At 40.8% G+C, this 26167-nt stretch overlaps 1 protein-coding gene across 1 annotated transcript in view; it reads right to left on the reverse strand.

Annotated features, from left to right (window-relative positions):
• mctp2a (multiple C2 domains, transmembrane 2a) overlaps positions 1 to 23890 on the reverse strand; it is a 70309-nt gene extending 46419 nt beyond the window's left edge. The window contains exons 1-17 of the mRNA XM_088995964.1: positions 23802 to 23890; positions 22012 to 22722; positions 20272 to 20331; positions 20063 to 20174; positions 17436 to 17578; positions 16188 to 16264; positions 15769 to 15883; positions 15659 to 15682; positions 9678 to 9848; positions 7898 to 8028; positions 7608 to 7794; positions 6323 to 6416; positions 6148 to 6250; positions 5938 to 6040; positions 5005 to 5106; positions 4860 to 4934; positions 4071 to 4190 (exon numbers count right to left, since the gene is read on the reverse strand). Of these exons, the coding sequence (XP_088852090.1) occupies positions 4071 to 4190; positions 4860 to 4934; positions 5005 to 5106; positions 5938 to 6040; positions 6148 to 6250; positions 6323 to 6416; positions 7608 to 7794; positions 7898 to 8028; positions 9678 to 9848; positions 15659 to 15682; positions 15769 to 15883; positions 16188 to 16264; positions 17436 to 17578; positions 20063 to 20174; positions 20272 to 20331; positions 22012 to 22710 (2316 nt within the window). The 5' untranslated portion in view covers positions 22711 to 22722; positions 23802 to 23890. The remainder of the gene's footprint in view (positions 1 to 4070; positions 4191 to 4859; positions 4935 to 5004; positions 5107 to 5937; positions 6041 to 6147; positions 6251 to 6322; positions 6417 to 7607; positions 7795 to 7897; positions 8029 to 9677; positions 9849 to 15658; positions 15683 to 15768; positions 15884 to 16187; positions 16265 to 17435; positions 17579 to 20062; positions 20175 to 20271; positions 20332 to 22011; positions 22723 to 23801) is intronic.
• Between the last annotated feature and the right edge of the window lie 2277 nt (positions 23891 to 26167).

A 26167-nucleotide genomic window follows, 5' to 3' on the forward strand; every position in this document is an offset into this window, starting at 1 on the left:
AAGCTGCGGCGTAAACCGTACGGCGTTTCCTACCGGCGTACTCAGGGAAGCAGACACTCGCGGTATAATTCTGCACATTATGCACAAGCAGAGGCCATCTGTCAACGTCGGAATCGGTTACCTTATTACAACTGCCTAAAGATATAAAGATAGGAGCGGGAGCCGCTTTCATTAGAGCGCACGGACGGCGTGCTACATCGTAGATGGCGCCGAACGCTAAACTAATTGCAGATGATGATTCGGAGGAAGGGGGTTACTGTACCAAGAAAGCTGGCCTAAGAGTGGGCTGGAGTATGGACGCTAAGGCCCACTCGTTAGCCTTTTGGCGATCGTCCTTTTGCTGTTCAATATTGACAAAGGTTGCTTAACGGAAAAAAATATATTAAAAAAATCGGATGAAATGTCCTTTAAAGGACAACCGACACCATTTTTTGTTTCCTAACTGACATCAGAAAATATAGCATAAATATAATAAAATATAGCATCTAAAATAACCAAAACGCGCCGGCTGATATTTTTAGTCAAATGAAAAACACCAATAAAAATGACTTAAAGTGCCCCAAAACTACTTCAAAAATGACCTCAGAAAGTTTCAGTTTCAGAAGGTTCTGCCCCCTTGTTCGTGACGTCACACCAAGATGTCTTGCCTTGCTCGAGAATCAAAACAATGGCTTCAGATTTGGAGACGATGCTTTCTTGTTACTCATCCAGTTATGACTATGATTCAAATAGTTCTGAAGAGGAAAGCATAATTGTTTGCAATTAATGAAAGAAGTCATTCCGTGTCATTTTGAGGCGTCTGGACTCCAATGTAGCGTGCCAGAAAATGCACAAAATGGCGCCAAGCTCCGTTGGAAATGGGCGGATTTGCCTGGTGGGAATTTGTGTCAGCTAGTATCAAATAGTAGTCTTGGTGCAACACACAACGACTCACCATTGCGTTATTTATGTGTTTTCCTTCTAATTTCGCCATCAACACGTATGAACACGAAGTTTTCAGACCAAACAAAGTACCAAAAATGCATCGTGTGTCACTTTCTCGGTCAGGGGCATTCCAGATGTGACGTCACGGTAGGCATCGTCACCAACTTAAAAACAAGACTCCCTGAATATTCAGGGCGAGTCTTAAAACGTAAAATATAGCTACATGCTGAGGAATATTTGCAAAATACGCTCAGTAGAAGTCATTTCAAGTCCATTTTTACAAATTATCGACACAACTTGTCTCTGTGTGCTATTTTTCTGTTTACGGACAAGAATTACCATGTTGGGTTGTGCCTAACTGTAATGTATGCGTTGTGTTGTTATGGTCATCCAGAGAAGACTAAAGCGCAAATGCTGATTTTTATTTCCTGATTGTGCTGCTCTTTCATTTTAAAAATCGACTAGGCTGATACCCAAAGTCCAGCCCGGGGGCCAAATGGGGCCCGTGGTTAATTTTCACCCGGCCCACGGCCTCCATTATAAAATCCATACCGTCTGACCCACATGTAGAACGCATGTATTGGGCAGTAGCACTGTTACCTGCGTGTGCTAAGTGATGCCATCTAGAGGCTAAATTAGGAACAGCAAATGAGTAAATGAGTCATTTCTAAAATAGTAATTTTTTTTCAATGAAAAAAAAAAATATAAAATGGCAAACAACAACAAAAGAACAATTACTTCTGTTCAACTGTTACAAATTATTTATCTCATTCACCGCCATTCCTGAATTTATTCGGGAATTGAAAAGCATGGCGTGGAGCACCAGTCCCGAATTTGTTGGGATTTGGTTTTTGTCTTGCCGATAAAGCGCTGGTCAGACCTCTGGCAATGTTTTTCCCTTCCACAAGGGGCAACATTTGCCTTTTGTCCCTGTTATCAATTTGTTACAGCTTCAGCTGTTGATAAAACACACTATATAAATCAATATGCATGTATTGTATTTTGTACAGCTGCCACAATTTCAAGCTCAGCTAACTCCAGATCCATATAATTTAGGAATTAGCTCTTTTTTCTGATTAAAGAAGAGAGTTTAAAGTTTCCCTTCAACGAGGGGGCAGCATTTCCCTTTTTCCACGCTTTGCTCCAGCTTCTGCTGTTGTTAAAGCGCTATAGCGACTAGCATCACAAAGGTAAATAAAATGACTTTATTATCCAGTACAATTTATTTCTTTAATTACAATACAATAGCACATTTATTATACGTACATACAATAAGGTATATTTTGTGTACTTTTAAGGCTTATTTAGTAGAAAAGATAAATGTTTTATGGGAACCTGGGAACGGATTATTCGCATTTCAATGGTTTCTTATGGGAAATAAATGTTTGGAAGACAAACGTTTTGCCTTACACACACTTTCTGGGAACCAATTAAGTTTGTAAACTGAATGGGGCCGATACGACCAGTCAGACTTTAGTTCGCTGACGAAGTCTCTTGGATAGGAGGCGAAACGTCCGAAACCTTCACTTTTGTACAGATGACGGCTGAAGAAACCTTCTCATCGATGGACCACTCCTGTACGACTGAGAGCTTACACAGACGTTTGTAAACTGAGGTATAACTGTATTCTATTTTGGACAGCAGCCCTCATTTCAAGCTCATATAACTCCAGACCTATATAACTTGGGAAATTAGTTTTTTTCTGATGAAAGAAGAGAGTCTAACGTTTCTAACCCTTTACTGAATGTTTATGTAGTCCTTAAAGTCAATATCCTGTGAGTCTTGAAATTTGAGTGAAAATGACAAAAACCCTAGCACTGGCTGGAGTGGACACATTTGTGCACATCGTCTGGCAGTGAATGAGCTCCACTGGCTCCCGATCAAATACAGAATCAACTTTAAAATTCTTCTTTATACATTTAAAGCTATCCATAACCTTGCCCCCCATACCTATCTGACCTTCTTCAAATTTCTATTCCCTCTCGTTCCCTCAGATCCTCCGTGTGCCCTCCACCTACCCGTCTTAGCACGATGGGGGACAGAGCTTTCAGCTGCTCTACCCCCTAACTCTGGAACTCACTTCCTCCCAACATTCGTAACATCAATTCTCTTCCCACCTTCAAATCCCATCTCAAAACCCACCTATTTAAAATTGCATTTTCTGTGTAGCTCTATCTCTTGTTTCTATTTATAATTGTATTTTATTTATTATTGTATTTATGCTTGTATGTGACTGTAAAGTGTCCTTGAGAGCTTTGAAAGGCGCTTGAAATATAATGTATTATTATTAAAAATTGTTACATGTACCACCCGAAAAAAAAAAATCGATAGTAAGTTTCCCACCTGATAAAAGTTCCGTGTCATAAAACTAGCATATATTCAACACCTTGGCGTTAGGGTCTTTTTCGCTGACCCATCACCTGTCAGCCCGCAAATCTCCAATGGCAAACATTTTCCTCCCACACTTCTTATACAAACGCCTGCATTGTTTTCTCCTTACCTATGTATCTTTGCGCACTCCCGCCCCACATTCCCCGACCCCCCCCGGCTGTCTGTGCGTCTTGCCTGAGATACGTAGGCCTATCGCCTCAGGGTGAATCACTCCCCGGGATACGGCAGGTACGCGTTGCGTGTCATCCCGAGACGGCGCAGACTGAAAGAAAGGTGGCGAAAGGCTAGCTCTTCACTTCGCACCCCCGTCTGTGACCGCCCACTCACCCTGGCGAGTGTGCGCTCTTAATCATGACATTATGGAGTGGCGCTCTGAGGGGGGATTCACGGGGGCGACTGGAGATTTATTTTGGCTTAGGACCTCAGATCACGTCGCCTCATTAAAAACGGTTAAACAGAGATATCGAAAACGCCGGATCGCATCTCGGAGGCAGGGCGTCGCTTCTTCACGTGATCCTTCGCCGTGATCCCAACCTCGCACCCACCCGCCGTCCCTGGGGTCGAAGGGGGGGGCTTTGCTCACAAGTCGTGACATGCACCCTCAAAGTTGGACTCAAAAGTCATCAGAATCGAAGGAAAGCCACGCGGGGTTTGATTGAAGAATAAAGCGCATACAAGTGGGACCAAATCAGAAGGAAGACATTGTTTTTTTCATTAGGGGGGATAACTGGGGGTGTGTAAAGGTGGGGTCTTACCAGAAAGGCAATGAGGCTCCGTTGGGTGCTCTCCCATTGAAAACAGCTTTTAATGTACTGCAATGTGTACAGAACAGCTGTGCTGATTTTACGAACCCGATAGATGTTGTGAGCAAGAACCTAAATGGGGGAACATAATTGCAACCAAATTAGGATACTCTGAAACGTGATGTTTTTGTCTTTTCTTTTGTTTTTGTGTTTACAATCACAGACGCCCTCCCACAAACTAAAAAAATGTCAGGGCCTTTTTGTTTTTTTAAATGTGCGCGTCAAACTATTTTTTAGCTATCCCTGTGCTTCCATTCAAAACAGAGGACTGCGGTTCTTGGTACTGATGGTTAATTCTTTAATGTGATTTCACACCACCTTCACCAACCACCACCACCACCACCGGAGAACTACAAACACGTATAAAAATATAGCTATTATTTACACAAACATTTGGACTTTACATCAATGAAATAAAACGTATGCAATAAAGTCATACAAACCACTTTGCCCGCTTTCTGTCCGAAATAGAAATTTTGGTCTTTGTCCGTTTTATCTTTTCCTTGCTAAACAGTACAGCAATAAAGCATGTCCATTCTCGCCGTCTTCTCAGTAAAATGAAACTTAAATAACGAAGCGTGGAAAGTAAAACCTGTACCGGAAGTGACAACAACCCAACGTAATGTGAAGAAAAATAAAGCACAGCCATCTGCTGGTCAGCTATAGGATATCAGTCATAAACAAATATATCAGCTGTATTTACAATCCCTTCTTAATCATCACAGAGATTTGCAGTCATACCTTTTTCGAGAACTTTACGTTTTCTTCTGTGAATTTTTCTTCCTTTGGTTGGAAACTTCTAACGCCAGCACGAACCTAGTCAGGAGTCAGAGGTCAAAATGTTTTTTTTTAATATTTCAAACATTATGATGTATATTTTACTTACTTGATTATATATAACTTCTAAGACAAGCGTGATGGTCCCTTTGGCTGGGCCACTCAAGTCCTCTTTCTTTAAGTAGAGACAAATCTGCTGATCATTTTGAACCTTTGAACAGAGTCAGAAAATATTGAGTAGCATCAACTTTTGAATTGGAAGCCGCAAATTAATTGCTCATTTCCTTTTTTGTGGCTTGGTGATGAAGTGCTGCCTCCATGAGTGAAAATACAATCCATGCTTTATGCATACCTGTCAACCGGACGTATTTTGCCGGATTCTGTCCGATTTTTGCACATTCTTAAATGGCATAAAACAAAGTTTATACGGGAAACGTAAAAATTGTTCAATATAACTGAAATATTTTTGATTCTGTTTTCGTCATTAAATATTAGCAGTAATGTTAATTATAACAAATATCGCTAAAGTTGACTATGAGAAAACAAGTCCGTGTGAAAAGTCTCAAGAAGAAACAAAAGTTCCCAGAAGACAAGTTCCGGTCAAGTGAAATTTTATTTTGAAATCAGTTAAATGAAACATTTTAGCATGGTTTTTTTTTTTCCATTGTAATATCATTCATATTTTTTTCTAAACATTATTCATCACAAGAACACAAATTCTTTTTTTTTTTTTTTGCTATGGACAAATTTGTCCACTGCAAAAAAAGCCACAATGCTGTACAACAAAGAACATACTCGATTATTGCTAGAAATATGTTGTAACTTGTGAAAAGTATTCATGTTTCCATGTGCGCAATGAAATATTACACAATCCTATGATCTTTTTCGCAGTACGGAAAAATTGAGCTGTTAGTAAATTCACAGTGTCTCGCAGGTTGACAGGTATGTTTACGGTATTCCAGCCATTATTGCATTGATACGGCAAGTTTAACAGTTGTTTTTTGTTTGTTTGTTTTAAACTGGTGAAAAAATACACACTTACAGTCAGTAATGGAATAGCCACTTTGCCCAAAAAGCCTGGTGCTTTATCTCCATTTTCATCCAGGATGGTCAGCTCCACCACATCATGAATGTCCTTAACGGGGCTGCGGCATGACAGCAGTAGACATGCTGTAATGTAAACCATGAATGGGCGGAGGGGGGTTTGGGGGGGGGGGGTTACGGGTGGAGTATATACCATTGACCTTCTTACAATGTGATTGCTTGGTTCCACTCGGGATTGACGTTCTTGTAGATGGTGTGAGTTTGAAGTTTGCCGTTGGCGAGCGCAATCACACAATAGGGGTTGCTTTTCCCTGCGAATGGAAAGGTGGTGTTGGTCACTGACGTCAAATTATTTTTGAAAAGCGGCAATGGCGAATGGTTACCGTTGATGTCTGTGGCGGGAAGCTCATTGGCTTTTAAGACCTTGACTTGGAGGAAACCGATTTCACCCGTGCATTTGTATGTGTTACGAAGGCTCTGCAGGGCAAAAAAATAATGTAAAAAAAATTACCATTACTACAACTACTCCGACTACTAGTACTACTCCTACTACTACTAATAATAATATGAATAACAACAACACCAGTAATAATAATAATAAATATAAACAACAACAATAATAATAATAAATATAAACAACAATACTACTACTACTACTACTACTAATAATAATAATAATAATGATAATAATAATAAATGTAAACAATAAATAATAATACATATAAATAACAATACTACTACTACCACGACTACTACTACTACTAATAATAATAATAATAACAATAATAATAACAATAATAACAATAACAGTAATAATAATAATACAGTAAAGTCTCGTTATATCGATATATCGATAGTCCCGGTTATATCGATACTATTTCTATGCACGCACGGAGAAAATTACATGCAAACAGGGTCGGATATATCGATAGTCCCGGTTATATCGATATTTTTTCGGACTCCCTTGAATATCGATATAACGAGACTTTACTGTAATAATAATGTAAACAATAAATAATAATAATACATATAAACAACAATACTACTACTAATAATAATAGTAATAATAACAAAGTAATCCTGAAAATATTACAGTAAAATAACAATAATAATAATAATAATAATAATAATAATAATAATAATAATAATAATAAAAATAAGTAATAATAAAATATAATAATAAAATAACAAGAATAACAAGAATAATAAATACAATAATAATAACAATACTACTACTAATAAAATACAATAATAATAATAATAATAATAATAATAATAATAATAATAATAATAATAATAATAATGTTTGTGTTAATGTAAGTTTATGTGTTAATGCAAGTTTATGTTGGGCTATTTATGAGTGTATTCAAACCATTATTAATTGTTTTTGGCTTGTTGCTTTGTCCCAACTGTGACAGTTGAGAAAGCGCCACAAAGTTGAGTTGAATGTATCATAAGTCAAATTCTTGATCCCACTTGAGACTAGGCAGACCACCTCTGTTTTTATGGGCACTCTTTTCTTGCAATGTGAAGCTAATTCCGAAAAAAATAGTCGCCAGGTTATCATACAACAAAGGTCAAAGTTGTGTGCATTTTGATAAAACGCAATGTCTGACATATCGAATGGCGCAAAATCTCTATTTTTTTGGTGCAAAGTCAAAGACTTACAAATTTCTCCACCGCAGCATCTCTCTCATCGGGCTTCTCCAAAGGAGCGCTGTCGATGTCGGAGACCGAGACTCCCCAGCACGGTAGCAGGGTCACCAGAAAGACCAGCCTGCCCTTTCCGGGATCCAGCATTTGAGTGTAAAGCTGCCTCTCATTAAACACAAGGTTGGAGAGGTCAACCTCAAACCTACCACACGCAAAAAAAAAGAAGGGGGGGGGTGATACTTTTACTCGCAAGGTAAAGGGGCTGCGTGGAGGTGAGCTAACATTACCCAGCAGGAAGTACTCACATTCCCCACGATTCCTCACCCTTCCTGCCTCGCTTTAAATGCACCTGCACCTGCAGTGGTTCCTGGTTATCTGCAAACTGATTGAAGTCAAATCGCTCTCTCCACTGGGGATTGGCTTGAATGCAGAGGTTCTGAGAGACAATAAAGGCAATACAATACAATACAATACGTATTGATTTATGTAGCGCTTTAACAACAGCTGAAGCTGGAACAAAGCAAGTCACATGGACAGCTATCATATACAGGAAATTAAGTAGTCACAAAGATAGTAGAAAGCACCAGGGAGTAAAATGAAGATCAAGTCGGAATCATGCTGAGTCGATTGCCAGATTACAAATGAGTTTCGGGACGTGTTTTAAAGATGGAGAGTGAGAGGGCTTACCGAATGTACAGTGGCAGGTCATTCCAGGGAGTGGGACCAGCAACGGATAAAGCTTCATCCCCTCTGAGCCTCTGTTTAGTTTTTGGCATATCTAATAATGGCTGGTCAGGCGCCGAAAAGATGTGTGGAAGAGCTTGGAGAGGTAAGAAATATTTGAAAACAAATAAGATCTTGAAAAGAGCTCTAAGATGTAGAGGGAGCCAGTGAATGGATGTCAGAGTAGGACTTATATGCTCCCTCTTTCGAGTACCAGTCAAGAGGCGAGCAGCAGCATTGTGGACCAACTGGAGACGCTTCATGGCAGACTCCAAAGTAAAGTGCATTACAGTAATCAAGCAGAGATATGACAAAGTCATGAATGACCGCTTCAAGGTGATCATGAGAAAGGAGAAGTTTCACTTCCAGGCCAAGAAGCTGGATTTAACAACAGCACCAATTTGTCCGTCAAGTTTAAAGTCACTGTCCAGTTTAAGACCCAAGTTTGAGACTGTTGACTTCACATCAGGAGCCAAGGGGGCCCCAAGACAACAGGATGAGATGTACATGGGCTACTGGGACCAAACAGTCTCACTTCTGTCTTCTTTTCATTGAAGTTCAAGAGGTTTTGTGCAATCCAGGTTTTGATTTCCTCTAGGCAGGATAAAAGTGGCCTTAACAAAAAAGTGTCTTTCTTTGCTCAGTGCAAGATAGGTCTGAAAGTCATCTGCATAGCAGTGGAAGGATATGGCATATTTCCTTAGGATGGAACCCAATGAGCGCAGGTAGGGTGAGAACAGCATAGGCTCCAAAATTGAGCCCTGTGGAACGCCACATGACAGAGGGGCAGTACGTGACTCAGACCAGCCAAGGCGAACACAGAATGTTCTGTCAGAAAGGTAGAACCGAAACCTGTCGTGACAGGTGGATGAAGTAACCATTCAGGACAAGCGGCTGATGAAACGAAATTGCTCGGGCGGCGCCGTTACCGCGCGCCCGCACACTCCTGTAGCCACACTGGGATTGTAAACACTGACAGCTCCCAATTAGAATGGACTTTGTTCGATAAACAAACAAACAAGCGAAGAGGGACGACTGCGAGGTTTTACAAAGAAATGACACGGCGGCGATGACACGGGGAAGGCGCAAAAAAAAAAAGCCAACAAGTCCAGGTCGATGAACGGAGTCGTGATGCGTATGCAAATAAGAGAGGCATCGGAGCCCGGCAGCACTGAGTGAGTGGCAGCCCGGCTCGCTCTAATGAGCTGCCTGCGCCGCGGCCCAGTGAGCCAAGGTGAGTCACAGATGAGTACCCGCTGCGGTGAAGAAAAACTCTCCTCCCCTAACTCCCCGCCAAAGATGAAACAAAGTAAAAAGAGTGTGACAGGAGAGCGTGAGAAACCAGGGAGTGTTTAGTCTAACCTTGCTCTTGTATTTCTGATCGCCCAGACGAAAGCGGACATAGATGTCACCCTGTCCACACGGCGGAAGATCTTGGCCCTCCACCAGGGTGATGGCCAGAGCCCCCGTCCACAATCGGCTCTTAGATTGACTCCTCTGCATCTCAGCCGGGCTTTGGTACTGAACTGCCTTCTGTGCGCAAATGTTGTGTTAGTACCATGGTGCAGAGGTGAGAAGATGGCATTTTTCCAAAAGGTATCGGGCTTAAAGGACAACCGACACCATTTTTTGTTTCCTAACTGACATCAGAAATACATTTTCTGACATTTAAAATACCCAAAACATGCAGGCTGATATTTTTAGTTAAATGCAAAACACCAATAAAAATGACTTTAAGTCTCCCAAAAACTGCCACAAAATGAGCTCGGAACTGGGCAGATGCAGAAAGTCCCGCCCGCTTGTTGGTGACATCATTATTGGTCACACACTGCCTTGCTCCAGAATCAAAACAATGGCTTCGGGTGTTCAGATTTGGAGAAGACGCTTTCTTGTTACTCATCCAGTTATGAATATGATTCAAATAGTTCTGAAGAGGAAAGCATAAATGTTTGCAATGGATTAAAGAAGTCCTTCCGTCTCAATTTGAGCCGTCAGGACTCCAACGTAGCACCCAGAAAATGCACAAGATGGCGCACAAGCTCCGTTGGAAATGGGCGGATTTGTCCGCTGGGAATTTGTGTAAACGTACACCTTCTTTATGAGTGTTACCGCAATTGGCTGCGACACATGACGATTCACCATCACGTTATTTATGTAGTTTTCCTTCTAATTTCGCCATCAACACGATGTTTTCAGACCAAACAAAGTAACCAAAATCCATTGTGTGTCGCTTTCTCGGTCAGGGGCGTTCCAGACGTGACGTCACGTCAGGCATCGTCATCAACTCGAAAACAAGACTGAATATTCAGCGTGAGTCTTAAAACGTAAAATATAGCTATATGCGGTGGAATATTTGTAAAATACGCTCAGTAAAAGTCATTTGAAGTGATTTTACAAATTATGGACACAACTTGTCCGGAGGCGTCGGTTGTCTTTTAAGGTTTTACAGTTTTTTTTTTTCAAACCGCGCGCCCTCCCCCCCAACCGCGTCCATGTTGCCGCTTCATCTTGACACCTCCTCATGTTTCTCTGAGCGTTTTTTTAAAGTAAGACAAGGGTTTACACTTTGCAACACATCGCTGTTGGAGGACATTAGCACATCTCTTTTCTGACAGGCAAGGCTGGCAGAAAGGAAGAGCGAGAGAGAATTAGAGAGAGAGAAAATTACTGAAAGAGAAAGAGCAAGAGAGGGAGAGAAAGACAGAGAGAGAGAGAACAGAGAGCAGGACGACAGCGAGCAGCCAGATGTCCCGGGATGTGACAGTCCCACTCATCACTGGCTTCCAGGCTGAGTGTTGAGAGTCAGGACACTTGGCACGCCGCACCGGAGACAGCAGGCGGCAGTGAGTAATGATGCACAGCGAGCACGCACACACAGCTCTCTCATCAGCATATTATGCAAAAAAAATGTAGCATGTATGGCCCACATTACAGCGCTTTTGTGTGGTGGGTATATCCTTGAGATTTGTTTACCTCAGCGGTCACAACATTAGGTACATGTGATGAGAGTATGTAGTATGAATGTTGCCTTCATAAAGGCAATAATATTCCAATTTTGAGAAGAGTGATTTACGATAATATTTTTATTGTGATTTAGCAGTACTGCAGTCTAATTCACAGACATGTGGATTAAAGTGCATATTTTCTTCTGTTCTTTTTTAAATCGTGAATGTTTCAAGAGTTGCAAAAAGTGTGAGTAGACAGGTGAAACAAATTCAATCTGCCACATGTTGACTACGGTGTCTGATGATTATGTCAAAGAAATATATAATATATAAAAATAAAATATAATATATAAAAATAAATAAATAAATAAATAAATAAAGTGAGCAGAGCTGCAATTTTTTTTTTCATGCATGGCCTGGTGTACAGGTGCGTCCCATCTCTGGCCGAATGTGTGTGTTGACAAGTAGAGCATAATTTCAAACACATTTACCTGAAAACAAATGAATTGCTTACAAATGATTACTTTTTTTTTACTGCTACGAAAACTCTCTCCAACAACCCAGGCTAAACCTAGCTTCTTTTCAACATACTGCACAAAGCTTGTCTGTCAATACGGATGTATCACTTTGAAATACTTCCTGGACCAATTGTACTATTTATTTCTTCAGACAGGGAATTATCGAATACTATCACCTATCCCATCCAATTCTATCCTATCCTATCCACCAAAAATATCCTATCCATCTATCATATTATATCCTATATATTATTATTATTATCCATCTATCCTATCCTATGCTATCCTATCCTATCCTATGCTATCCTATCTATCCTATCCTATCCACCAAAAATATCCTATCCATCTATCATATTATATCCTATATATTATTATTATTATCCATCTATCCTATCCTATGCTATCCTATCCTATCCTATCCTATCCATCAATAATATCCTATCCATCTATCGTATCATATCCTATATAGTATTATTATTATTATTATTATTATTATTATTATTATCCATCTATCCTATCCTATCCTATCCATCAAAAATATCCTATCCATCTATCGTATCATATCCTATATATTATTATTATTATCCATCTATCCTATCCTATCCATCAAAAATATCCTATCCATCTATCGTATCATATCCTATATATTATTATTATTATTATCCATCTATCCTACCCTATGCTATCCTATCCTATCCATCAAAAATATCCTATCCATCTATCGTATCATATCCTATATATTATTATTATTATCCATCTATCCTATCCTATCCATCAAAAATATCCTATCCATCTATCGTATCATATCCTATATATTATTATTATTATCCATCTATCCTATGCTATCCTTTCATATCCTAGCCTATCCATCTATCCTATCGTATCTTATCCTATTTTATCCACCCATCCATCTATAATATCCTATCCATCTATCGTATCATATCCATCGATCCTATCCTATCTCTCCTATACTAGCCATCCATCTTTCTATATTATCCCACTAACATATCCTATCCTATCTATGCTATCCTCTCCATCTATCCTAGCCTATATTATTTTATCCATCCACCTATCCATCCATTCATATATCCTATCCCATCCATTTATCCTTTACTATCATATCAGTCTATCTTATCCTATCCTATCCTATCTGAATCCATCTATCCTATCCTATCCTACCTATCCTATCCTATCCTATCCTATCCTATCCTATCCCAACTTATCCTATCCTCTTTATCAATCCATATATCTATTTAATATAAAGACCCCTGAGTTTCCAAAAGAGGAAATAAATATGCTATGCCTCCTTTAACATGATATATGTTCCCATGCTTTGCTTTAGGCAATGTGACGGAAATGGAGGACAAGCTCGGTAAACGGATTCTTCCCGCCGGGGACCACACAGAAGGGCATTGATACGTTTGCCTGTTCGAGTTCCCGCGAGGCCGCTCAGCGATAGCACAAACAGCGGAGAGGTTGTGCCAGGCCGGCGGTAATTAAAGAGGAGGACTGTTCGGTTGAAACTTCTTGTTCGTCTTTCCTGGTTCGGTATTGTCGGAAGTTCACTTGATAAAAATATCAGCACCGACGATAGATGGTGAACAAAAACTACTTTATTCTAATGAGACAGAAAAAGCACTTCTCGTCTCGGTGGGCCGAAGACATGAGCACACGAGCAAAGAGACAAAGAGACAAAAAGCAAAAGAGAACGAGCTCCCGCTCTGACAAGTTTTTAAACATACACAGTGGCGATCTGTTGTCCAATCAGTTACGAACAGCTCAGTGTTGGGCGGGTCTCAGATTGGAGTTGGAGCTGTTGCTTCTTTGCAACGACTATTGAACTAATAAGACTGATAATTTTATTTAACTAAATTAGACTGAAATTAAACGTGCACAATTCATAATATATACTAAGCTAAGCATGAAAAAACATGTGTTTACTAATTCTAAACATGAAATAACGTAATATGTTTACTAATGTGCATAAACACTCTATCAAGGACCATCATCCTACTCGAACCTCTTTGATTGTCCAGCTTCCCGGGCCGGAGACAAACAATTGCGCCGGTGATCTGGCCCGTCCCGCCTCACGACGGAGGTCACAACCTCCGCCCAATCCGGAGGGGATCAAAGCTCATCTCGGGGACCCGAATTAACACGGAATAGCGCAGTCGAAGCCCGATAAATATCAGCCCTCTTCAAAAGGAGAAAGAACAGAGGGGGTGGAACGGCGATAGAAAACAGGCCTCAGCCAAGTCGTCCCAAGTGTTTATCTTGGCCAGGTTTCTATCTCGGCGGCCAATAAAACAATTCCACTTAGCCGTAAGTGGCCCCCGAAGAGAATCTATTCCTGGTCCTAAAAAGGGCCGCACGATGGCTTCCATATGGCGAGACAGCATGGGGACAGGCGCAACGAGCACGGAGCCACGTCCATTTGGCCTGCGCCTCGCCACTGTCCGTCCTCAGCTGCGATATTACTCCTTAACATCTGGGTTATTGCTCGCTTTGCCTGGGAATTATCAACCGTGCCGATCTGACGGTCGCTCTGGCAGAGTGCCGCCTTTGCGGCCGCAGCTTCGCCACACGTTTGGAAAGAGAGATTTTATTTTTTTTTTACTCCCGTGATGGTAACAACACACGGGTGAAAAAAGCACGTTTGCAAAGACAGAAGGGGGCGTGGAGCTGTAAAAGCCGGCGATTCAGCACTTCCAGGATAGGTGTTAAAACGCAGTAAAGATATTGTCAAAAATGATACGAGGGAGGTGGGGATAGTGAGGGGGGGGGGGGGGGCTGGCGTTGTTACATTGTCAAATTAGCACGATGACTTAGGCGTCGGAAAAGCGTATCCGAGTCCCATCGCACATTTCCCAATCCTTTGAGTACCTTTACCATCTGCAATGAATGAAAATGGCTTCATTCCTTTTGTCATCTCATTTCAAATTGAGATTGTGTGCTGGGCCATCAAGAGACAGAAAAGCGGCAGCTGGAGCGACTGCATAGGTGCGAATATGAAGCCACCCGATGCAGTGTCGGTCAGTTCCCAAACAGTCGTGCAACTGTTTTTCACGACGAATCGCATTACGGCAGCGGTATGACTGAATGCCACGGAGAGTCCATGTAACTTTGTTGACTAGCAAACTCAATTGCTGTCTTGTGATATTCATCTAAGGCTTCCTTTCAGGAGAAATCGGGAGTCAATTTGATTTTTTTGGCGTGGATCAGAGATATTGTGCTTCTTCTACCGATAAATGATCGACATCGCAAATATTGAGGCACACTGTGAAACCGGCACCGTGGTGTTGAAACCATGGCTAGAATGCAGTTCATCCACCTTGTATTTTTGTTTTTAATTCTACTCTCGCAGAGTGATGTACTTTCTCCTAATGTTTGACGTTATTTATTTAGTTTTTATTTGTGTATTTTTTATGTATTTATTAATGTATTTATTCATCTATTTATTTATCTATTTATTTATTTATTTATGTTTTTATTCCCATATTTATTTATTTATGGATTCATGGAGTTATGTATGTGTGTGTGTGTGTGTGTGTGTGTGTGTGTGTGTGTGTGTGTGTGTGTGTGTGTGCGTGCGTGCGCATGCGTGCGCGAATGTATGTATGTATGTATGTATGTATGTATGTATGTTTCTATTTATGTATATATTTATGTATTTATTTACGTATTTGTTGAGTTCTGTTTTCATTTATGGATGCATGTATGTATGTATGTATGTATGTATGTATTTATGTATCTATGTATTTATTTATCTATGTATGTATTTATGTATTGATGTATTTATTTATTTAGTTATTTGTTTGCTTATTCAATTATTTTTTATGGTAAAAGCCATCTGGTTTAGTCCATATGTTGTAAATCTTACCTTTGTTTTTTTAACTGGCCATCTCTGTACAAAAAAACAAAAACAAAAAATACAAACAAGAGTCAATACAAGTCCGTTTTTGGCGTACGTTTCACCCCACAAATGCTCACCCAGTTTCGTTTGATGGTGGCGTCCCGAAACATGAGGCACACGTCCACGGAAATGACTCCCATGTCGTCTTCTTTGCTTTTAGGGTCAGTGAGGGGCAACTCCAATTCATAAGTCCTACAGAGAAAGATGATAAATAAAACATCCTAGGATATAGTAGATATATGTTTAACTTAAAAAAAGACATTTAGAAAGTACCTAGAAAGTAGAATGAACCTTTCAACAAAATTCACATGTATGAAACTGCACCTATATGTCCTTAACTAGACAGCCTAGCAGAGAACAGGTGGTGGCCATCAACCAAAATGGATTTTGTCCGTTTTATGCTATACTTTTGGCTGTAAACACACAATTTATTGCCCGTGCCTGTCTTATATTGTTTTCATAATCCACAACACAGGTGCAAAGGGACCCCACTCACTTGTAGAGTTCGAAATTCTTCAGCGGAATGGTGCTGGAACCCATGAAGTCATCAGTCGTCAGATTTTTATCATACACCTGCAATGAGTCGATAACGTCTTTATTTGAGAGCGTTACGACCATAGAAAATCCTGTATTTTCATTAATTCATTCACTGCCATTCACAAATTTATTCAGGAATTGAAAATATGACGTCGAGCGCCATTCCAGAATTTGTTCTGGTTTTGTTTTTTCATGCTAGGTGCCAATAAAGCACTGGCCATGACCTCTGGCATAGATTTTTTTCTTTCCCACAACCGAGGAGCATTTCCATTTATTCATTTATTTGACAATAAAGCTGACTTTGACTTGAAGGGAGCAGCATTTCCCTTTTTTCCATTTTAGCGATTTGTTCCAGCTTCAGCGGTTACTAAAGCGCTATATAAACCAAGATGGCTGTATTGCATTGTATTTTGGACAGCCACCCTCATTTCAAGCTCATATAACTCCAGACCCATATAATTTAGGAATTAACTATTTTTCCTGATGAAAGAAGAGAGTCTAAGGTTTCGAACGCTGTCGTGAATGTTTATGTAGTCCTAAAACTTAATATTCTGTGGGTCCTGGAATTCAAGAGACAATGACAAAAAATCTGGCACTGGAGTTGTCACATTTTTGCACGTCTGGCATTGAATGAGTTCATCATCCACAAATAATAATTCTCATATTAAAATATTAGCATTGCCCACCCCAATTTTCTAAAATGGTAATTTTCTCGATTAAAACAAAATTCTAAAATTGTGAGTAACAAAATAACAATTACTTCTGTTCAACTGTTAACTCATTCATAGCCATTCCTGAATTTATTTGGGAATTGAAAAGCACGATGTGGAGCGCCATTCCCGAACTTGTTGGGGTTTTGTTTTTTTTTTTATCTGGGGGTGCCGATAAAGCACTGGTAAGACCTCTGGCAATGTTTTCCCTCCCACAAGGGGGACACCATTTGCCTTTTGTACAGCTGTCTCAATTTCAAGCTCAGATAACTCCAGACTCATATAATTTAGGAATTAACGTTTTTTTTTAGCTGATGAAAGAAGAACGTCTAAGGTTTCCGATGCTGTTTTGAATGTTTATATAGTTCTAAAACTCAATATTCTATGGGTCCTGGAATGGGAGTGACAATGACAAAAACCCTGGCACTGAGTGGACACATTTTTGCACATCGTCTGGCAGTGAAGGAGTTAAAAATCGGAAGGACGACGACCCCTACCCGGACATCCACAATTTGCTCTCTGTCCCGCAGTGGGTATGAAAAAAACTCGTTCCATCGAGGATTCAAGTTCTTATAAACCACTTTGCTCTTGTAGAACTGCTTTCCTTCCAATTTGAACTTGACGTACGGGTCGCTTGTACCTTGGATGCACAACGGGTACATGTTGGCGTTAGCATCTTGTATGACATTGTGAAGGTCGTCGAATTGCCTTATATAAGAACACACACACACACACACACACGCGCGCGCGCGCACACACACACACACACACACACACACACACACACACACACACACACACACACACACACACACACACACACACACACACACACACACACACACATCCCTATTTCAAAGGTTTTGTGAGGTCCGGATAACTCCAGATAAGGAGTGAGGACCACTGTTGCTGATAAGTTTAGAGAAGTTTAGAGACTAGTGTTACATTTAAACACTGAATGTCAACCCATTTCCCACTTCAACTTCTTTAAAAATAAAGCAATAAAAAGTGGACTTGAAACTTAAAAAAAAGCAGGAGTGAGGTTTCTGAATGGGTACATTCAAAGTCCTCACCCCAGTAGTGAATTTGGTTCTTTTTGTGGTATGAACTTTTTCCTCTCATTAAACACGTACACGCTACCACACACACACGCACACACAAACACACACACACAAACACACACACACACACACACACACACACACACACACACACACACACACACACACACACACACACACACACACACACACACACAGTGAGTAAAAAGTGTGTGTATCCAAGTGAAATGAAAATACACTCCAAAATAATTTTGAATTTGTGAGGACCTCTCTGAAACTTTAACAGATGTATATATAGATCCTCTCGAAGCGTTTATAATGAAAACATTGAGAGGACCAGCCAAAAGGTCCTCACTTGTCAAAAATGTCCTCACTACGTATGGTATAAAAGGTTAGTGGTCCTCACAAGACTAGTCATAAAAACACACACACACACACACACACACACACACACACACACACACACACACACACACACACACACACACACACACACACACACGGGCAGTGATTCCAGAAGAGGAGGGCAAGAAAGAGGAGGAGGAGTTGTACCGCACACGCTGCCGTGTCGGCGTTTTAATCGTGAAAGAACCGAAAACACTGGTCAGCATGAGATGAGCGGAAAGCGAAAATCTCGAAGCAACCGGTGTTAATCTCCTTCATAAAATCTGGACTGAGGGAATGAGATGTCTTTGTTTCTGCGATTGTTGAAAAAAAAATGAATGAAAGCCATTTCCATGCTTTCATTTGTATAGGGATGGGGGATAAAGGGGTTTCGGAGGGAGGCTGCAGGGATGCTTGAATCACATGACAAAGGCCCTGTGGGGATGGGCTGTCAGGCCTGTCAGACCCCACCCCCCTCCCCTCCCTACTCCAAATGAACATCTCGCAAAAGGCAGGCAGGACCCACAGCAGCTCCACCCTGCCAGACCGTGACAGGGAAACCTCCAGGCAACTTGACAGGAGGAGAATGTGGCAGCTCGCGAGGAGAAAAGCTTTGGCACAGAGCGAGGACGGTGACGATGGAAATTAATGGGGAGGCGGGGTGGGGGGGCAAAACCCAAAGAGTGCGAGAGGGGGCTGGTGGCGTGGGTCCTTTTCAGAATATGTCATGACAATGTACGCCCTTGGTGAGCCTTTGGCTCAGCGCTGATTGTTGGGCAAACAGGGGCGAGGTACGGAAACGTGTGCGGGTTGCATCATCACGCTGCCATCTTGTCAGCGAAGGGGGGCAGCGCGTCGCCCTTTGCCATCACATTGAGACGTGTGACCCGAGTACAGTAGATTCCAGACCCACTTGCAATTGGTAAAAAAAAAGCAATGTGGAAAGACCACACACACACACACACACACACGCGCACACACACACACACACACACACACACACACACACACACACACACACACACACACACACACACACACACAGTTTTTTTTGTCACTACCCCAAAAAAATCATTGTGAAAATCCAACATATAAAAAAAATACTATTAGTAATAATATCAATAATATCAAATATTATCAATAATAATAATAATTTTTATCGGTGTTTTGCATTTGACTAAAAATATCAGCCTGTGTGTTTTGAGTATTTTCGATGCTATAAAACGTTTTTCTGATGTCAGGAAACAAAAAATGGTGTCGGTTGTCCTCTAAATTTGTAACGGTGACTCCTGCTGGTCTTTCATTACAACAAAAAACACTTTGTTGTGGCTTTGCTTTGGCACAAATGCGTAAATGTATGATTCATTTTGGACAGCTAATTGCCAGTGAGGCTGATTGAGCTTCATTATCCCGATGAAAGGATTCCTTGATCGTATTATTTGCGCTCTGGTACTGGTTTGACAGCATACTTGTCAAGCGTGCTGACTTGACTGCACACGACCACAACCCTTGACGGGAGACGATCATCCTCCCAAGCAAACGCCGGCCGCGTTGGTACATTTAGGAACGGGTCCAATTGGTCCACGTGAAAACATCGAAACTAAATTGTATTGAGCAATCAAGATCAAGTTAGGACAGGTTATGAATCCGGAAGATGTTTTTAAGTATTGTTGGCCTACCGCGTCTGTCACGGATGACCAGGTTTTGTCCATGTTTCAAACTGATGCACAGCAGGTACTTCTGGAGCGGGGCCTGGATTTGGATGTCCAACCCTGGCGATCCAAACTGCCCCTGGGCGAGTGGAAGGTGGACACCATTCACATTTCGATTGATCATCGCAAGCGATTGAAAGACTAAATGACGTCAAAAAAGTCAGGTGGTCACTCACTGAGCTATCCAGGGGGTCTGCAAGAGTTTCTTCAAAGAATTCACAGGGTTCACTGGACATCTGCATTCAGAACAAGACAATTTTGCAGGTTCATAGAAACACGTCACATGTTGATCAAGTGAATGCAAAGTGAAACCAGCAACGTTTTTTTTTTTTTTTTTTTTTCTGAATGCAATGACTTCCGTCCTGTCACTTCCGTGACACTTCCGTGTGTCACTTTACGGTACTCATCCGTTGGCCCGCAGTCATGGTCATAATTGCATCGGCAGACACACCGATGCGATGATATGTAAATCAATATGTATGATTGTATTTTGTAGAGCAGCCCCCATTTCAAGGCAAGATAACTCCAGACCCAATATAATTTAGGAATTAACTCTTTTTTTCTGATGCATGAAAATAGTCAAAGATTTCTTACGCTGAATTGAATATTTATGCAGTCCTAATTCAGGCTAATAAAGTGTAATGTGAAACCTCTTATTTCAAGCCTCGCCATTATCAATAACAAATCCAACCACCTAACCCACCCACGATGGAGGTTACCAAACTGCATGTGATTTGTGAATTCTATCATTTTCTAAAGCTCGTCTGCAAAATGAACTCCTTTCGAGATTAGATCAAACTGGGCGCTTTATGTTTTTCCGGTGGATTTTGGCATGGACACCAGACACAGATTTAGCAAACACATGGATGAATGTATCATTAAAATGTTCTGTTAGTATATGGAAGTTAGCGCTCATACGAATTTATATTATTTTACAGTAAAGTCTCGTTATATCGATATCGGTTATATCGATAGTACTGCTTATTACGATACTATTTCTATGAACGCAAGGAGAAAATTTACATGCCGCAGGATCGGATATATCGATAGTCCGGTTATATCGATATTTTTTCCGACTCCCGAGAATATCGATATAACGAGACTTTACTGTATATTATATTATATTATATTATAATTATTATTATTACTATTATTATTATGATTATTATTAGTAGTAGTATTATAAGTAGTAGTAGTAGTAGTAGTAGTAGTAGCAGTAGTTGTAGTAGTAGTAGTTTTATTATTATTAGTAGTAGTAGTTGTATTAATAGTAGTATTATTATTATTAGTAGTAGTATTCTTACTATTATTATTACTGTTATTATTACTATTACTAGTAGTACTAATAGTAGTAGTACTAGTAGCAGCAGCAGTAGCAGTAGTAGTCGTAGTAACAGTAGTAGTCGTAGTAGTAGTAGTAGTCGTAATAGTAGTAGTAGTAGTTGTTGTACTAGTAGTAGTCATAGTAGTAGTAGTAGTAGTAGTAGAAAAGCCGAAAGGAAACGTAGTATTAGTATTAGTAGTATTGTCATTATTAGTATTATAAGTATTCGTAGTATAAGTATTAGTCGTGTTAGTATTATTAGTACCGTCTTATATTTTCATGATATTGTGAATCATCCATTGATTTTTTGATTGTTGCTGTGCCGATGACGATTTTGTGTTTGGGAGCCTTTTACTGAGCGAGTTGCATGTTCTGGAGCCACAATGGGACATAAATCTTCTTGTGCCGGTCCCAAGCCCGGATAAATACGCTCAGTGTGTCAGGAAAGGTATCAGACGTAAAAGCTTGGCCAAAACAAACATGCGGATCAAACTTCTATGGATTGAGGACACTGATTCGCTGTGGCGACTCCTTGAAGGGAAAAGCCAAAAGGAAAAGAAGAAGAAGATGAATGAATGTATCATAGACTGACCTCAATTTCCTCATGAGTGCCTCCTTCCAGCGAAAATTCCTCATTGCTGTTCTCGTTTGTGACGGACGAAAGCGCAACATCCGTGTCCAGTCCCTCCATGTCTGTCAACCACGGCATGGCTAACCGATCCTCGCCGGACCAATAGTAGTCGCTGCCGCAGTCTCCGCTCCCAACAGGTTGACCGAGAGATTCTAACGTGGCGGGCATCTTTTCTGAAATCGCGTTGACTTTGGTTTCTTCTCCCTTTGAGTTTGCTCTGGCTAGCACGTCGGTGAGCACCGCTTTTTCGGTTAAAATGTCCCCGGACAGCCAAGATCGTTCAGAGCTCATAGCGAAATCGGGCATTGGTGAACCAGGTGGTGCTTTGGTAAAAACGGATCGTGGCACCGGACAAGTGTCCAAGTTTAACAAAGGCTCTTTGCTCCTGTCAAATGAAGTCGGGCCGTCTGGGATGGAGCCGCTCGCAACGGAATCGCTATCGCTCAATCCAAAAAACGTAGACTCGGACGTTTTGGGTATGGGGGTCTTCGGAAGAAGAGATTCGTCCGCTTTGAGACTGAGGTCCGGTACAGATATGCTGCGTCTGACGGCGACTTTTTTCTTGTGCTTGTCTGCTGCCTTCTTACCCGGCTTCATGAGATTGACCAGCTTTGTTTTCACACGAAGGTTGTCCATTAACTTCTTTTTCTTGACCTCCATTTTGAGAACTTCCTTGGGAATGAAAGAGTCGACATCGGTGACGCACAGACAAAAGACAACGCAAAGATCTGAATGACGAGGAACTCATGAGAGGCAATTGCTACCCTGAGTCCTTGACTCACATGGCGTGTTTCGAGGACTACCGACGCCTCCGGATAAGTTGTGTCCATAATTTGTAAAATCACTTCAAATGACTCCTACTGAGCGTGTTTTACAAAGATTCCACGGCATATAGCTATATTTTACATTTTACGACTCGCGCTGAATATTCAGGAGGTCTTGTTTTTGAGTTGATGACTATGCCTGACGTGACGTGACGTCACGAACGCCCCTGACCGGGAAAGCGACACACGATGCATTTTGGGTACTTTGTTTGGTCTGAAAATGTTGTGTTGATGCCGAAATTAGAAGGAAAAAAACATAAATAGCGCGATAGTGAATCGTTGTGTGTTGCACCAAGACTACTATTTGATACTAGTTGACACAAATTCCCAGCAGGCAAATCAGCCCATTTCCAACGGAGCTTGGGCGCCATCTTGTGCATTTTCTGGGAGCTACACTGGAGTCTAGATGCCTCAAAATGATACGGAAGGACTTCTTTAATCGATTGCAAACATTTATGCTTTCCTCTTCAAAACTATTTGAATCAGATTCATAACTGCATGAGTAACAAGAAAGGATCTTCTCCGAATCTGAAGCCATTGTTTTGATTCTAGAGCAAGGCAAGACATTCTGGCATGACATCACGAATAAGGGGGTGGGACTTCCCAGTTTCGAGCTAATTTGTGACAGTTTTGGGACACATTAAGTCATTTTTATTGGTGTTTTGCATTTGACTAAAAATATCAGCCTGTGTGTTTTGGGTATTTTAGATGCTATAAAACGCTTTTCTGATGTCAGTTAGGAAACAAAAAAATGGTGTCGGTTGTCCTTTAACTGGAATGCAATGAATTTGTATGAACACGGTGAAATGACAACATAGAATTGTTATTGACTTCAATTAGAAACATACTCACAACATATCTTAACCACGATCTTATAAGGCCAAACATACTTTCCCGACAGTGACAACGTTAGACAATTTAACTTACGCAGTTGACGAGCAAGCTAGCTCTTCCGCCAAACGCCCTCCCAAAATCCAAGTCGTCGCTTTCGACGAGGCAGCGCAACCATCTGACGCCTTTGATTTCAAAAAAGGAAGACCTACGTCAAAACGTACCAGTCAGAGGTCGGTCATTGGTGGGAGTGGCCGCAACGGCTGAAAACTGGCCGTACCTGTCTTGCGAGGTTGAGTTTCAAAACCGGTGAGAAAGCAACTGTTGCAATTCAGAGGACATCTGTTAAAAACAGTACCCCTCACCCCCCACCACCAAGTGTAGGAGGTGAGATTTCTGAAATGTTGCCACAAAATTCACAACAGGACTGCGGTAGAGCGTTGCTAAGCGATGGGACATTGCACAAATACAAATATGCCCAATCTGAATCAAATATCGTTTAACTCATTGCCTGCCAGACAGTGCAAAATTGTGTCCTAAATTATATGGGTCTGGAGTTATACGAGCTTGATATGAGGGTGGCTGTCCAAAATACAATACATATACATATATTGGTTTATATAGCGCTTTAACAATAGCTGAAGCTGGAACAAAGTACTAACATGGAAAAAAAGGTTTTGTTTTTTTCTTGCGGGGGTGCTGATAAAGTGCTGGTCAGAACTCTGGCAATGTTTTTTTCCCTTCCATAAGGAGGCAGCATTGTTAAAGCGCTATCTAAATCAATATGTATGTATGGTATTGTATTTTGTACAGCCGCCCCATTTCAAGCTCCGATAACTCCAGACCCATAGACTGTAATTTAGGAATTAACTCTGTTTTTTTCTGATGAAAGAACTGATTCTAAGGTTTGTTACGCTGAATTGAATGTTTATGTAGTCCTAAAAGTCAATATTCTGTGGGTCCTGCAATTTGAGTCAAAGCACCAAAAACCTGGGCACTTGAGTGTACACATTTTTGTACATTGTCTGTCGGTGAATGAGTTAATTTATTTTAATTTTGCAAGCATTTTGCTCAACTTTATAAGGGGAGCTATATTTGGTTGAAAATGTCACATTTTGAAATCAATGCTGAGGTATTTCAGGGGAAGAAAGTGACATTTGAACAGGTGAATTTCAAAGACACAAACTTTGTTGTGAAATATAAAATCAGCCTTTTAATCTGAAAATTGTCCTTATTCCTAAAACATAAGACTCTATTACTCAAGAATACACATTTTGTCATGCAGGGATGTCAAATTTATGTGATGGTTGATTGCGGTCATATTTGAGCAAAAGCGAGAAAATTTTAAAAATCAGCCCGGTTTTAATTTGCGTCGCACTTGCTTTCTAAATACAGTGAGACCTAAACTTACAAACACCTCAACTTACAAACTTTTTGTCTTACAAACGTCAAATTTATGAAAATTAAACCTTATAATAAGCACTATTTTCATAATACACACCCACCACGGCTGGCGGAGTGATCTTCGGCGGAAGCACACGACCGAACAGCACCTGAGGTTAAGTTACCAACAGTCCTTATGGAAGGTGACTCTCCTTCCACAAGCCATCAAAAAGGTAAATAAAACTTTATTTTACAGCACAGTTTATTTCTTTAATTACATTCCTCATGTAATGCCCCTCTCTTTCCAAACAGCAATTCCTTTGACCTTCGACCTCCAATGCCATTCCATCAAGCCATAAATGACCATCACAAATGTAAATAAAGTGACTTTATGATACAATGCAGTGTATTTCTTTCATTACAATACAATAGCGCATTTATTATACATAGAATAAGGTATGTTGTGTGTAGTTTTAAGGCTTATTTAGTTGAAAAGTATATTTTATGGAAATCCGGGAACGGATTATTCCCATTTTAATGGTTTCCTATGGGATTTTTTTTTTTTAGATACACACTTTTTGCCTTACACACTCTGTCTGGGAACCAATTAAATTTGTAAGTTGAGGTCTCACTGTAAAACTCTGATAATCCCAAAAATTCCCACAGTACGGATACAGCAAAAACACATCGGCGTATGAAATATTGTCAATCTCTCTCTGTCGCTTCAGGTCTTCCAAACTGCATCTCTCCTACATCACAGCCTCCTCGCGCCATGTTTGTTTACTCATCATTTGCGTTTGCAAAGTATAAACTATGTCTTTCCCTGTCCACACAAAAAGTGAATACCAAACGACCCGGCGGTGTTCAAATGTGTCTCTACCCGTTCTATACCGGCGGTGGAGTGGAGACTGTATGACAACAGATGCGTTTGAGTCTGGGCTCAAGCATGTTCAATATTTACCCAGGTCTTAACGGTGGATCAGGCCCACACGAAAGAACCCCGACTTGGCTCCCGGTTGAAAGGCGGGATTTGAGAGGATTGAAACAGGGCAAGCCCCTCCGGCAGGTGGCCTGTAGCC

This window comes from Hippocampus bargibanti, linkage group LG05 (genome assembly GCF_051943395.1).
Source record: "Hippocampus bargibanti isolate YZ-2025 linkage group LG05, ASM5194339v1, whole genome shotgun sequence".
Lineage (NCBI taxonomy): Eukaryota > Metazoa > Chordata > Actinopteri > Syngnathiformes > Syngnathidae > Hippocampus > Hippocampus bargibanti.